The sequence below is a fragment of the Dichotomopilus funicola genome (assembly GCF_033296635.1).
Source record: "Dichotomopilus funicola strain CBS 141.50 unplaced genomic scaffold C8A04scaffold_65, whole genome shotgun sequence".
Lineage (NCBI taxonomy): Eukaryota > Fungi > Ascomycota > Sordariomycetes > Sordariales > Chaetomiaceae > Dichotomopilus > Dichotomopilus funicola.
In genome coordinates this window covers 161,893-176,314 of record NW_026944086.1, presented here as the reverse complement: position 1 = coordinate 176,314, position 14,422 = coordinate 161,893, and the positions used below count along the sequence as shown (strand labels likewise).

At 54.8% G+C, this 14,422-nt stretch overlaps 3 protein-coding genes across 3 annotated transcripts; 2 read left to right on the top strand and 1 right to left on the bottom strand.

Moving 5' to 3' along the window:
* Positions 1–4,053: 4,053 nt before the first annotated feature.
* C8A04DRAFT_14377 (uncharacterized protein) lies at positions 4,054–6,553 on the top strand (the record flags this gene model as incomplete). Its single annotated transcript, XM_062778066.1, has 4 exons — positions 4,054–4,126; positions 4,260–5,378; positions 5,457–6,395; positions 6,447–6,553. 4 exons carry the CDS (start codon positions 4,054–4,056, stop codon positions 6,551–6,553), a joined length of 2,238 nt encoding a protein of 745 aa, XP_062634462.1.
* Positions 6,554–7,673: 1,120 nt separating this feature from the next.
* On the bottom strand, positions 7,674–10,248 carry C8A04DRAFT_14398 (uncharacterized protein; the record flags this gene model as incomplete). The annotated part of the gene is made up of 4 exons (XM_062778076.1): positions 7,674–9,447; positions 9,613–9,711; positions 9,818–9,996; positions 10,069–10,248. The coding sequence occupies 4 exons, from the start codon at positions 10,246–10,248 to the stop codon at positions 7,674–7,676; spliced, it is 2,232 nt and encodes a 743-aa protein (XP_062634461.1).
* A 2,554-nt stretch (positions 10,249–12,802) lies between these two features.
* C8A04DRAFT_39416 (uncharacterized protein) lies at positions 12,803–14,295 on the top strand (the record flags this gene model as incomplete). The annotated part of the gene is made up of 4 exons (XM_062784583.1): positions 12,803–13,029; positions 13,310–13,604; positions 13,659–13,892; positions 13,969–14,295. 4 exons carry the CDS (start codon positions 12,803–12,805, stop codon positions 14,293–14,295), a joined length of 1,083 nt encoding a protein of 360 aa, XP_062634460.1.
* Between the last annotated feature and the right edge of the window lie 127 nt (positions 14,296–14,422).

Sequence of the window (14,422 nt, the reverse complement as noted above, 5' to 3'; positions counted from 1 at the left end):
TTGCCGGAGGTGGTTAGTATAACTGCTTGTAAGCCGGGCTTCTAGCCTGGCTATCTCGGTAGTTAGAGTGGCTATTACCTCTATAAGCTATACTATATACTGTGCCTCTGCTATTAATAGATGCTCCGTGAACTATGGGAGTACCTATATAAGTAGCGTAAGCCGGTCTGGCTCCTCGTTGCTATTAGCCTGGGTGAATATCCAGTATATAAAGGGCTGATATTCAGGATGCTAGAAGACCGGGTGGTTCTATACTAGGCTTTTAGGGTACCGGTCGATTAGGAATGCTAAGTCCTGGAGGACTACCTTATAAAGATAGATAAGGAGGTTTATAGCATCTATACCAGCCAGGTCTTTCAGCTTCTAGGTACTATCGGCCTATTGGTCTAGCTCCAGCCAGATCATCGAGAGGAGCGCCGGCGGCAGCAGCATGGCCTGGGGTAGGTTGAAACACCCTATCTACGCTAGGTGGCTGGCAATACTCTATATAAACTTATAGGGTAGTATATTAAGATAATACCCAACTATCTAGTCTGGATTCTATTGCCCGGTACGCTGGATTTATGCCTCACTTATACCCTGTAACTCGGCGGTCTTTGTCCCAGAGCTCTGCCCGGTGTAGGTCTTCTTTATAGAGACTATACCGGTATAGCTGAAAGCCCAGCTAACCTAGCTCCATTGAGTGTTGTAGGAGATCCCGGTAGATGGATCGGCACCAGCTGCCTTAATTAGGCGGGTGCTATACCAACGCCGGGGGCTCCCGAAGTCTGGGAACGGCTCTGGCGAGAGGTCCTACTGGAAGAGGAGGTAGAAGGCAAGTATACCGAGAAGGTAAATCCTGGGGTCTCAGCTCCGAAGTACTCTGGCTATCTTGAGCCGGCTATATTGGTTTATCTTCCCGGCGTAGGTAGTAAAGATCAGAGGTATATACTAGGTCGGCCCTTTACCGGGGAATTCGAATGTAAAAAGGTCTAAGAGCTCAGCTGCCCTACAGTCGTTACCCCAGGCCAGTATATAGTAGCTAAGGAGGAGGTCCGTTAACATTCAGAGGCACTGCTCAGTATTCGCTGGGGTCTTAGCGGTCTGGCCCTACATTTTCTTAGTAATCCTCTAGAGCTCTGGCTCTGAATAGCCATCGAGAAGTATATCTTGGCCCTTATCGGTATAGATAGACCGGCTCTAGGCCATATATTGCCGTTACAGGGTCTATATATACTCCCAGGCTATAGTCTCCCAGGGCAACAGGTGGTTGTTTATACCGAGAGTCTATTACTGTTACCATAGATCTATAATCACCGTAATATATACCCGGATAGACCGCCAGTATAACCGGGCCTCGGTAGCCGGCATACCGGGCGCTAGCTTCCGGCTTAGACCTCAGAGCAGGCGGTATACAACTTCCTTTTCAAGGAACAGAAGCAGCTTACTCTCTATAACGGTCTCTCCATCTTAGAAACCGCGGCCCTGGCAGAAGCTCCAGAACTCCGCCTGCTTTGGCGCGTACGCCCGCTTGGTAGTCATCGGCCGCTCGGCGTAGATAGTAGTATATATACGGTAGAGGTTGTCTTCTAGCTCGGCGTCGTTGGTAATGTTCCGGTTCCACGCAGCGCAGCGCACGGGCGCCGTGACCGCAACCACGTCGCCGGGGCCCAGTTCTTCCGGTTCCAAAGGCCCAGTACGTACTGTAATAGACGGCCGGGTCGCTCGCGCCGCCGCCGGTGCCGCGGTCGCCACCGGTGCCGGCTATAGTTTACGGAGGGTTCGGCGGGCCATCTTACAGCCTACATAGGATACAGGGTTGGAAGATACAGGCAATACAGCGCATCCAGAGGGCATCGATGATATAGAACACCATCGCGGTAGCTCAAATTGACCAATCAGAGGGCCAGGAACCGCCCGATCAGCGGTAGATGTGGATATTACGGAATAACCACATTGCCAGGTGAGCGCATATGTGGATATTAGCCAATATCCCCTGTGGGAGCGGGGCAGGGTTAGGGTTACAGTCAGTCAGCGGCTGATTGCGAGCCAGTCAGGGTTCTGATACCACAGGTTGTCGGTTCGATTTTCACCTGTCGGCTGCTTCGAGGAACCAAGCCAACAGCTCCTTTCCGTTCAAGCCGCAAGGGGCCCAATTGCCAATTGCCGAGGGGCCCATGACACCCCGACACCTGGCGTTTTGGTTCCCGGCACGGCCACAGGGGCGATCGGTGGTGGCGTCCAACGGAAAGGAGAGTGTAAACCATGAGAATCCCGCGTTGAAGTTGGCATTGAACCGAAGACATTCCATCATCTCGGGGGCTACAAGAGGGTTGACAGAGGACTCACTGGAACAACACAACATCCAACTGAGTCTTTTCGACCCGCGGCCTGGCAATCTCTGCGGCAGAATGGGTGAAGGGCCAAATTCGACGGCTGTGGCGCATGACAAAGAGGAAATACCCGTCCAGCCCACGATTTGAATCTCGAACGAAAAACAATGAACCAACAGTTCCGTTCCAAAAATCACGACTTGTCAACCCAGGGGACGGGCCGGTGGCCAAGATACAGGTGGGCGGAAGACTTGACTCCTTTGTGGTGGCTCGCCCAGCGGTGTTCGATCAGTCTTCCGTTACACTGAACCGGAAGCTGGGAGTTGCGATAACGTTAACGTTGACTGCACTACACTAACTTAACGTTAACATTGAGTGTGTTGGCGACCGAGGCGCGCTGCCCCTTGCGCTAGTTTTCGTGGTTGACATGCACGTCGATCCGCCCGCACCGATGAGGAGGACCTCGTGTTGTCTTGTTTTTTTATTTTTATTTTCCCCAAGTCGAACCCTCGAAAATGCGAAACCTACGTGCTCGCCGCCTGGTGTCTTTTTTTCCTTGCAACGATCAACAGACGCCGTCGGGAGCTGGCGTGGCATTCCGCCCGAGACGACGTGCGCGGCGCAGGCAAGGAATCGCGATTGTCTGGTGTCTCCTCTCGCCCGATTTCGCGCAAGTCCCATCCCCTCGGGGAGGCTTGGCCTGAGCCGGGGGGTATCCCTGCGCATGACAGATCCTCATCCAGATCCCTTGCTCGATTCCCACCGGTTATCTTGGCCCCACCAAAAGACACGCGCTGGCCGGCACTCTGCGAGGGACGGCTTGGACGGCTCTTTCGTCGTTTGTCCCCGGATTCCGCCCCCTGCCGGTGCTGCCACACCTCCCCCGTCTCGAGAAACTGGACACTTTCCTCGTGGCCCTCAGCGTGGAGTTGCTCCATACTACGGAGGACGGGCACAGTGTATTATGTACTCCGTACATGCTCGTCAATTCATTGTCCCGCCCACAGGCTCGAGAGGGAAATAGGCACTATTAGCCTTAACACAGCGCACAAATTGCCCTGTAATCTTGTTGGCTACCCCAGCGTAAAAAGACGGTTCTAGCCCGACCGACAGCGGGACAGAGAAACAGGACGCGAAGAGACTTCTCTTCGCACAGGAAATTAAGTTGGCGCTTGGGCGACTGCATACTATTATTCTGATGCGCGGTGGCTTTCCCTCTCTCACTCTCACTCACTTTCCGTTCTCACTCTCGTGCTGTTCGCTGCCTGTTCTGTTGTCTCGGATCTTGGACGGATCTTCAGCGGGATCCCCCCGTTCAATTCCCGACATCCTTGCCAGGCCACCCTGCCCAAGACAAACTGGAGGGAGCGTTTTTTCTCTCGTTTCCGAGGGTTCCCTCAATTACGTTTCCCCCCGCCTACCCTTCTGTCCTGCATCCCTTGTACATGCAGTCCCGTGATGCAGTCCTGGGGCAAACGGCAATGGTGAGGAAGCTCTGGTAAAAGGGGACAACAGGAGGAAACACTAGAACACATTAAGGCGGGAAGACGACGACGACAGGACCTCTGGGCCCCTGATAGTACCCAATGCTTGAGCGAGGAGGAACAGGCCCGCATCAGGACCTTTTTTCGGCCGCATCAGCGAATCGCACGCACCAGCAGCAGGAGGATAAGCAGCAGCGGCAGCGGCAGCAACAGCAACAGCAACAACAAAGAAGAGAGTTCGCACGGACTCGAGCACGATGGTTGGGGGGAGAAAAGTGCTGCTCTCGATCGCAGCGCTCTCCGGTTTCGGTTTCGACAACGCTCTCGGAGGTGAGCGCCCTTATTTCTTTTACTTTTCCGTCTCTTGGTTTGATGCATCTATTATCCATTGGGCAGGTTGAATGAGAGAGAATGAGGAACAAGAACGGGGATGGGCAAGACATTGAAAGCTAACTCATAACAGGCCAACTCGGGCGCAATGGCGGGGCCAATGGGGCGATATCGCGTCAACAACCAGAGGTGGTTCCAGTGTCGCAACCACCCGCCACGGTAGCGCGCCGCGCTACGTCCTCGGAAGAGTCGGTGGGGAGTATCGTAGGGGGAAGAACGGAGGAACCGCCAATACCAGATGTGAAACCCGCCAGCGCGAGCGACCTGGACGAGACAAGTCTAGTGAACCTCGCAGCGTCATCAACATCATCATCACCGCCGCCAGTTTCGTCTACCGATAGCACCAAGGCGCCACCAACGCGAGTAGGGAAGCCAGAGAGTGAAGGGACGGAGAATGCAGGGAGCACGGGAAGTGCAGGCACCGAGCATATCAGCGTGGGCGAGACTTTGACGTCGACCTTGGAGCCATTCACCCCGCCGTCGGCTCCAGATTTAAGCTCCTCGACATCAGCGGCCGACGTGACGACGCCCGATGCGGCCACAGCGACACCGCCGCGTGGTGGCCCCCCTCGGGGAGGACCCAGCAGAGCGCCAACGAAGGGCAGTTCGGCCAGCATCACCCAGGCGACAACCGAGACGGTTGATCTGGGGTACGGCCAGCCGACAACGAACAACGGCGATACGACTTTTGCGACGTCGATACGTTCTGGTAACCAGACATTTACCAATCTACCCTCCCAGACGCTGCGGTACTGCCACCCGTCGGAGGTCACGCCAGCGCCGACGAGCTGGTCCGTTGTGCACACGACAACTGTGACCTGGTACGGGAACCCGGACGACTACACGCAGCCGTACCCGCCAATCTCGGTACCCGATGAATCGTCGCCGGCGACCTGTATCGTGCCGGTCGAGCCGCCCAAGTTCACCATCTCAGTGTGCGCATCGACCGGCGAGGGCACGCAGTACCTGACATGTGACCTGACGACGAGGACGGAGAGCTACGGGTTTGGCATCCAAACCAGCGCCACGCCACAGGTGGTGTTTCTGACAACGGACAAGAACCCGGCCGTCGTTTACTCCACCCTGAGTCGGCCGGACTATGGCGTAAGCCAGGGGCCCGAGACGCGCGATGATCATGCCACGCCCACAGGGGCCAGCAATGGTGATCACAGCGGCGGCCACAGCAGCGGCGGTAGCGGGAATGGGAACGGAAATGGGAACAGCAATGGCAACGGCACGCCTACATCGCGGCCGGGCTACCGCCCACCAGGCGGGCCACAGGGCATCACCGAGTCGGCCCAACGACCGACACCGACGCCCATCACCGTGGCCGTGCAGCCGACCGGCGTCGTCATCAACGGCCACACCATCCGTGACAACCCGGCACAACCAACGCAGGTCGTCATCATTGCCGGCGAAACCTTCACCATCAACCCGACACGTGTAGTCGGCGGCGGTGCCACCATCGACCGGCCATCGGCCACAGGCGGTGTCTACCTACCATCCCCCACCAGCACCAACATCGCCGGCGTGCCCGTCGTCGTCTCTTCTTCCGTCGCCATTATCGGCGGCTCCTCCTTCACCCTCGGCCCCACTCCGACCACAGCCGTCGTCTCAGGCCAGACCTTCACCATCGGCCCCAACACCATCGCAGGAGCATCCCAGACGCTCCCCCTACCAACACTACCCTCACCGACCGAGGTCGTTGTCGCAGGCGGCGATCTCATCACTGCCATCGGCTCATCCGTCCTCGTCATCCACGGCACTACACTCACCTACGCCGCGCCCGAGGCCTTCGTGCCACACACCGGCACCGACTCCGACTCCGACGGCATCACAGTCGTCACCATCGACGACGACGTCCTGACCCTCGGCCCAGGTGGCGTGACCGCCCAACACGGCTCCATCATCATCGGCGGCTCCCACGCCTCGGGCCCGCAGGACACGCAATACGCGCTCGTCGGCGGCGCCACCGTCACCAAAGTCGGTGCCTCGGTCGTCGTCATAAACGGCGTGTCCTACACCATCGGACCCGGCACAGGCACCACGACGACCGCTGTGGGCGGGGAAACGGTCACTGTGGCGCCCGATGGTGTGGTTGTCGGCTCGCTGAGTTTGAATTATCCGTTTGGTATGACGACGGTGATTACACCGGGTGTTGGGGCCGGTGGTGGTCCTGGCGCACATGCTACGGGGAAAGGGAGTTATGGTGTGGATGAGAATGGGAATGGACTAGGACAGGGAGAAGGTGGGAATGGAGCGGATGGGGGTGATGGGGAAGAGGATGGGGTCGGTGCGATCAGGCCGTGGTTGATGGGTGTTGGGTGGGGTGTTGGGGTAGCGATGCTGCTCGGGGCATTGGTATAGTGATACCCCCCGTCTCTATATCTGGACAGACGGCTTACCTACCGGCGGTATTTCGGATTGGACGATTCTTTACACGCGTCCATCTGAGTTTTTTTTGAAAACGTTTATTCGACTCTATTTGTTGGGGCTGGGGGTGAGGTGTACTCTCTAGCTGGTTGATTCCCTGTTTTTTTGGTGCAGAGTTTGGTGGATGGATCGGTGGAGGATGGTGTTCTCTGGCGGAAAGGAAAGAAAGGTTCGGGGCTGGGGGCTGGTGGGTTGGTTGGTTGGTTGGTCGGCGCATGGGAGTTTTGCACACACCCCAAGTTCTTCCGCTCTACTTGTTTTCAGGTGTGGTTTTCGTTGTGTGTGGATCAAGCAAAAAGTAGCACGTTTTGTGCTCTTTCTTTTCCCTATTTTCTTTTTTTGGGGAAGGGGTGCCTTTTTACCTTGCCTAGGTCTTGGGATGACCTGAGAGCTTACATACGGTTGTTTAATTCTTGCGGTGATGGCCATCTCCGAGGGTGGGGCGTGGAGACGAAGCAGATGCCGAATCAGGATGGATGTATGGTTGGGTATTCGTCGACAACCGCTTACCGACCTTTTGTTTTCTTGTGTATTTTTGGGGGGGCTTTTGTTGTGTGTACCTATGGATTTATATGTATGTATCTATGTTTGCACTGGTTGTGGGTGTTAGTATTACCCCGATCTCGATACCTGAAGCAATAAGCGGGATAGGGGAAGGGCAGGAGAATCGAATGGACTTGAAACTTATTACTTCCCCCTCATATCCTATACCGGGGAGTTGGTTTGGTATTTGTTATTGGAATTTTTGACGGTTTAGTCACCCATTATCATTTTCACGAGACGCACTTTGTAAAAGCAGGCATACCGAGTACCTATCTAAGGTACATACAGGTACAATACATATCGAGCATCTAATAGCAATTGATCCACCCATCCATGCATGCTATGCATAGCCCGTGCTGTGCCAAGTCTGTCCATAACGAAAGGCCGAAACCTTCTTTGCTACCCTCCTTGTCCCAGAACCCGTTCCTCTCTCCTCTCCGCAAGCCTGCCCATGCGGCCATGCGTTCTGAAAGCCCGTAGGCTAAGTTCTGATTTCGAACCAAGACCCATTTCACCAGGTTTCCTGCCACACGGTAACATTCTTCGAGTTCCCAAACCAGATCTCCGCTTCGGCCTGGTTCTTACAGATCCCGCTAGAAATTAGCACATCCAGGAAGGCATTCCGGACTGAGATAGGCATGCGCCCAGCGTTGCCGCAGATCATGATGAACGGCCGCCTCTCCAGCAAAAACCCGACCTCCTCCGCGTGATGGCGGATCAAGTGCTGGACATAGTTCTTGTTGCTATCGTACTGGGTGGAGGACAGCAGGCCCATCGTTAGCGAGGTCGGTTCGGTCTTGGGGTCGGGTACGATTTGGGACGTGGTCGAGTCCGCCTCAGGCTCGATTCTATCGCGCGAGAAGGCCGGGTAGACCCTGAGGTTGGGGTACTCTAGCCATTCTCGTTCGAAGTGGTAATCGGCCGCTTTATTGCGGCAGCCAAAAAAGAGGATGGTGTCGCCCGTGTGACGGTAATCCTCGCGCTCTTGGAGAACGGCGCGGACTGGGGCGACGCCGGTGCCGGTAGCGACTGCGATCAGGGGTCGTTTGGCCTGGTCGTTATTCAAGGTCAGGTTTGTCCCGGTCGCGGGCTTCAGGCACACGGCAAGGGGGGTCTCAACAGGGAGGTGCTTGAGGTAGCGAGAGCAGAGACCCTGGCGCGGTTTGCGGATGATGGTCTTGTACTCGACCAGCGCCACCAGGATTTCGATTTTGATATGCCATTCCACCGCCACGTCGTTGAGAGAAGCTCCGCCGTTGCAGACACTGAACTCACGGCCGCGGATGGCGGGGAACAGGCTGAGGACGCGTTGGTATGGGATCTTGACACCCTTGAAATCCTGAAGCAGCTCAAGAATGGTACGCCGCGGCCGACACGTATAGTCGTAGTACTCTTGCTCGTTTCCCGGTTCCACAAGTTCCTGCAGTCGCTCCTGTTCTCTCTCGTCCTCGGTGTAATGTACAAGTTCCCGAATAAAACTACGTTTCGGGACCGCCGTGATGTCGAGGCTATGGGTAAGAAGGTGGCGAAGGGTGGTGATCGGTCCGTTCGTGTAAACGTTTCGCGGGACCGCGGGGGCATTGAGGGGAGCATCTGCTTCGGCTTCCCAGCCCATGCTGTGGATCAACTCATCGACGTCTTCTGGGAAATTCTTGGGCCAGATAACGAGGGTTAAATGGCCGATGTAGCGGCAGAGGTCGCTATAAGATGCTTCGTTCAGGGAGACCTCGAAAGTGAGATGTCGCACATCTTGCCAATGGTCGGCGGGGGTAACTCGAGTGTTGCTCCTCAGAATGGCCGGTTTCGTATCGGGGATGTAGAGCAGGTCTTTTGGCGGAAATTCAACCCGCCGCTCTGGCTGTTTATTGAGTAAATACTTTTCGGGGTGATCTTTGAGTTGATTATCCTTGTCCAACCCATCGTAGGCTCGCGGGTTTTCGCGTTCATAAACCACATCGCGCCGAGCTGAATGAGTAGGGAACGTGCTTTTAAGGCGCAGCAAGGATTCGTGTCTCTGGTCTTCGCTGGTCTGGGGGTTGTCGATATGCGAGCACGCGGCATTCTTGGATCTGGAACCCAGGAACATGCGCTCTTCTGTGATCTTCACGCCGTTCGCCTTGCCATCGGGCCCCTCGTTGGCACCCATTTTCGATACCAGCCCAACTGGGTATCTAGGAGGAAGTTGTGCGCCGTCCGGAATGGGAAGGATTGAGTCCGGGAGTGGGTGGTCGGCGAGGAGCGTTTTCTTGAACTCCTCGTACCACGGAAGATAAATACTGTCAATCCTAAAGACCAATTAGTATTTTCTTGCATTCCTGACCTAAAAGAAACGACACCAGTGGCACAAGCCACAAAATGCGAGCGGCACTGCGAGGTTAGGCAGGTGCATTGGGCTCGATCCGGCGTGAAAGACGGGGTACATCGAAAGGCCCATGCTAGGGAACGCCTACCCATTGTCATGTCGTTCATCTCCTTCCCCCGGCCGAAAAAACTCTGTTGCGCCGAGTTGTAAGAGCCTAGCCCGCAGCTTTCTTGCAGCCCAATTAAACCTACAGGCGTGCATTTGTTAGTCGGGTGTGTAGATAAGGAGGGACGCAAAGCGCCATGCCACAGAGCAGAGGCTCGTGTGGGTAATCTCGTAAGGGACGCGTATACTTTAGATATGAGCTATCACCTAATCCAAACATGGTGAACCGCATTGACTTGAGGCAGTTGGTATTGTTGAGCTTTTCACGCCTCAGATTTTTCCAGAATTTGAGTGTGTTTTTGGGCATGTCGCCTTGTCCAGTGGTGGAGGTGACAAACACCACCAGTGAGGAACGAAGGACATCCGCCTGTAGAGTGTCTTTGTGAGATTGTATCCAATAGTTTGGCAATGATGGCTCAAAACAGAGAAAAAGACCAACCAGCTTGAAGCTATCCATCTCATCGACGGTTGTCCGAAAGTGCAGCCGCTCGGCTGACTTGCCCAGCTCACCGGCGATATCCTCAGCAGTCCCAGTTTCACTTCCATACAAGACGATCATGCTTCTCCCCGGAATCTCCACGGGCTGCGTTATGCGCCCAATGCCGTCAGTATTGCCCATCTCTATTGATGTTTTATGGCGACGCAGGGGTGCATCCGGCCTTCCCGTTCTTCCTCGCTCAGACCGTCGTAAGATAATCGGCTTGGGCGTTTATGAAGTGTAGTATGGCACACTGTAGTCAACTAATTCGATTTGCACGTAGTAAGCTACTTGTGGCAAGAACCGACTGGGATCCTCAAAGGTGATGCGATGCATATGAGCAAAATTTAAACTTGCCTTCCAGCCACAAACCAGAGGCAAATAAATGTACCGTAATAGAAAATACTGGAAAATACGTCAAGTTGATTAGATTTCTATTTCGTAAGCGTGATTCAAAGCAATGCCAACCGGTGTATGTTTTCCTCTTGTTCAATTTCAAAGATGGAGGGATGTCGTCTCAATAAAGCGGCAGCGCCTTTAAGGTTTAATGTGGGGTGCATCAGGCCCGAAACCGGCTTTCATTCTTAGTCACGGAGATCACCACCAGCTCTGAATCGTCGGCCGACTCGGCGCTCGGATATTGTAAACCACTGAAGAAGCCATATCTTTAATCTGGGCGTATAAGTCTACCCAACCGCGCCTGGGAAAGGGAAGGGGCAAGTTGGCGGGCATTCTCCAAACTGCATGACGCAAATGTTACCCGCTTGTCACATGTTCTATCGGTAATGCGGGCTCGAGATGAGATACCGGATGACCGAAGTTCGCCTGGACTTCACCGGGGTGGGATACTGAGGCATTCTCTATGAATGTCAACTACCTAGTTGCCTTGAGATACTGTGATCTAGTACACACACTTGCCTGTTTCGTGGGAATTGCGTGCTGCAATTCGTTGTTGGCACCGAAGGCTGCCGGGCTTGAGCTCAGGGAAGAATATCATAGGTGGCTTCTTGCTTGGAGACGCCGAAGCTATAATTCTGTTTACTGGATACTGTCCCGTCACGGCTAGAGACGTCACAGAACCAGCCGGGCTTTCCAGGCAAGCTAAGCTCGCCCGGCCCGCCGAGTTCCCCGAGCGTTGAGCAAGACAAGACTCTCATGGAACCACTTGGAAAGTGCCTAGTACCCCGCCAATCTAGTTGCCACATCAGCAACCCTGCAAGGATCTGTTCCGATAGGCAAACATCACACTTTGGGTCTAGATGACTGCGCAAGACGGGAAACAAATCCATTTGTGGTTTCGTTTTCTTCTTTCAGGTTGATAAAAATATTAACACTTGGCGGAAACGTTCACTCTTGCTCGCAGAGGACGTTAAGCTCCCATCCGTTTCGCTTTGCTGCGGGGTGAGCAGCGGGCCGAAGCTCCATCCCAAGCCGGGGGTTGTTGGCCTTCAACGTATCAATCGATGTTGCACCGGTACGTCAAAAACATATCAACGGCGCTACATGATGATATGAACGAGGCTTCTCTCATGGAGGAGTAGGGAGTTATCCTCATGACGACCATTTATTACAAACCCACGTAATTACGATTAATTACAAGATCCACACCGTGTTCGACGTCCGGTCGCTCATTGAAGCTGGGGGATGATGGTCAAACAACCTCAACGATTCCGGATTGAAATGAATCTGTCATCGTGTTGTAGTTGCCCGAGAAGAACCTTAGGCTGGGTATAAAACCTCACAGGGCATTCGTTCCTTCCTTTTTATAGTAGAGGACCTACCTATTCTTTCCTGCAACCACGCCATATTTTAGTCCTTGCCTTGTTGCCTGGTATCAATCCCAATCTAGGAAGGGGAGACTATAAAACACCCGTCTCCATGTCCTGGAACTTGTGAGCTCACACTTTCCCGTTTCCCACAAACTCTTCTCATGCCACCTCAGAACTAAGTCGAGAACAAGCTACATCTCGTGAACCCCCAACCACCCACAAATATCAACTCTACGTTTCCCGCAGAGTAATCCCGACTTTGCGCAACATTCTTCCCAAAACCCTCAGCACTTGGGTCCAGCTAACCGCCGGAAGTTATCCGTTATCCACCCTCTCGCACCACACAAACCTGTCAATCCCCGCGTTTTAGAGGATTCGCACGGACTTCTCTGAGGTAAGTGAGACGTCAAATCGAAAGTTTCGATACTGGATGCAGCATACACAGACACACCGCATGGGAAAGCACATTCAAGAGCATTGAACCCCCCTTGCACTGCCCCTGCCCCACCTGACCACGGCGAGAATCAGACCAAGGGAGGTACGTACCCTGGTCGGCCGCCACTCCTTCCCTCTCGCTTAATTCGCAGGCCTGGCAAAAATATTTGTTTCTGGCCCGCGCCGCCTCAGCTCTTTTCCCCTTCTTCCTCTCCACGTCAAACCATCGAGGATCGATCAGAAGTTCCCTCAACCTTCAACCAAACCCCCGCCAATTTTTTTCTAGGGCACGTAGCTACCCTTCTAACTCCCCCTCAGCCTCCAGAGTTCAATCACCGCTCGTCTGTTCACGTCGGCACCTCGCATCAACTTGGCGCCTTCATCCATCCTACACGACGAGTTAACCCGCCTCACGTCACCCGACACTAAACTTGTGGACCGACTCCATCCCAAGCTTCTCCATTCGGACATCACCACCTTCATCACTCAAAATGACTACCACCGTCGAGAAGGTTGCTGACGCTGCCTCCGCTGCCGTCAATGACGTTACCAACGCTCTGGCCAATACCTCTGTTTCTGGCAAGGCCGCCGACGACAAGTCGGCTAACAATGACGCTGTCCTTGCCAGCGCTGCCGAAGGTCGCCGCCTGTACATCGGAAACCTGGCTTACCCGACAACCGAGGGGGAGTTGAAAGAATTCTTCAAGGGCTACCTTGTGTAAGTTTCCGGTCCCTTTCCCCTCTTACCCTGTTTGTCGCTGGCGAGCGGCGGGCAACCCGTTGCGATGCCCTCACCGCCCCTTGGCCGGGGGTTCTTTTGGCAACCCCAGTTTCCTCCCATCGTCGCCTCATTCCACATTTGGTCAATCATTATACAATACTCCCTGGGTGGGCCGCCCTAAAATTCGGGTTACCGGCCATCCTTTGAAAATACACCCATCCTCTAGCATAGTGCCATCTCGATCGTCACCTCGTTGTTAACCAATTTTCCTCTGTAGCGAATCTGTTTCCATCCCGAAAAACCCTCGCACCGACCGCCCGGTTGGTTATGCCTTTGTCGACCTGTCGACCCCCAGCGAGTCCGAGCGTGCTATCGCTGAGCTTTCGGGCAAGGAGATTCTGGAGCGCAAGGTCTCCGTTCAGCTCGCTCGCAAGCCCGAGTCGAACGACAAGGCTGAGGGCGCTAACGCCGAGGGCGGTGCTGAAGGCACCCGCCGCCGCCAGTCTACTCGTGGTCGTGGCCGGTCTGGCCGTGGCCGTGGTGGACGTGCTCGCGGCGGCCGTGGCAGCGGTGTAAGTTAATACTTGGTAGCTTTGGATTTGCAGGCGTGACTAATGCAAGCGTAGGATGAGAAGAAGGACGAGGACGGTGTTGCCCCTGCTGAGGGTGCGGACACCACGGTCGAGCATGAGGCCCTGAAGGACGTCACCAACGAGGCCGCTGGTGACAGAGATGGCAAGGCCGGCAAGGGCCAAGGCCGTCCCCGTGAGCGCCGGGAGCGAGGCCCCCCGGTCGATGGTATCCCCTCCAAGACCAAGGTCATGGTTGCTAACCTCCCGTATGACCTGACCGAGGAGAAGGTTCGTTAAGTCTATACATCTATGGCTGCAATCGCTTCCCATTGACCCTGCCCACATGTCACTAACACACTTCTAGCTCAAGGAGCTATTCGAGGCTTACCAGCCCCTGTCCGCCAAGATTGCCCTGCGCCCCATTCCCCGCTTTATGATCAAGAAGCTTCAGGCTCGCGGTGAGGCTCGCAAGGGCCGTGGTTTTGGCTTCGTCACCTTGGCCTCGGAGGAGCTGCAGCAGCAGGCCGTGGCTGAGATGAACGGCAAGGAGATCGAGGGTCGCGAGATCGCAGTCAAGGTTGCCATTGACAGCCCTGACAAGACTGATGATGACATCAAGGGTGCCGAGGTGGAGGAGGCCGCTGGCCTTGAGCAGGCTGAGACCGCTGCCCCTACCGATGTTGTGGCCTAGATTGCGACGCTTCACTCTTGACGAGCAGGCTACGTACATCAATGGAGATGCGAATGCACGCGCTATTTCTATTCGGCAACTTCCCGTTCGTCTGTATTACTTTTGGGCGCGTGCATTTCTTTTAACG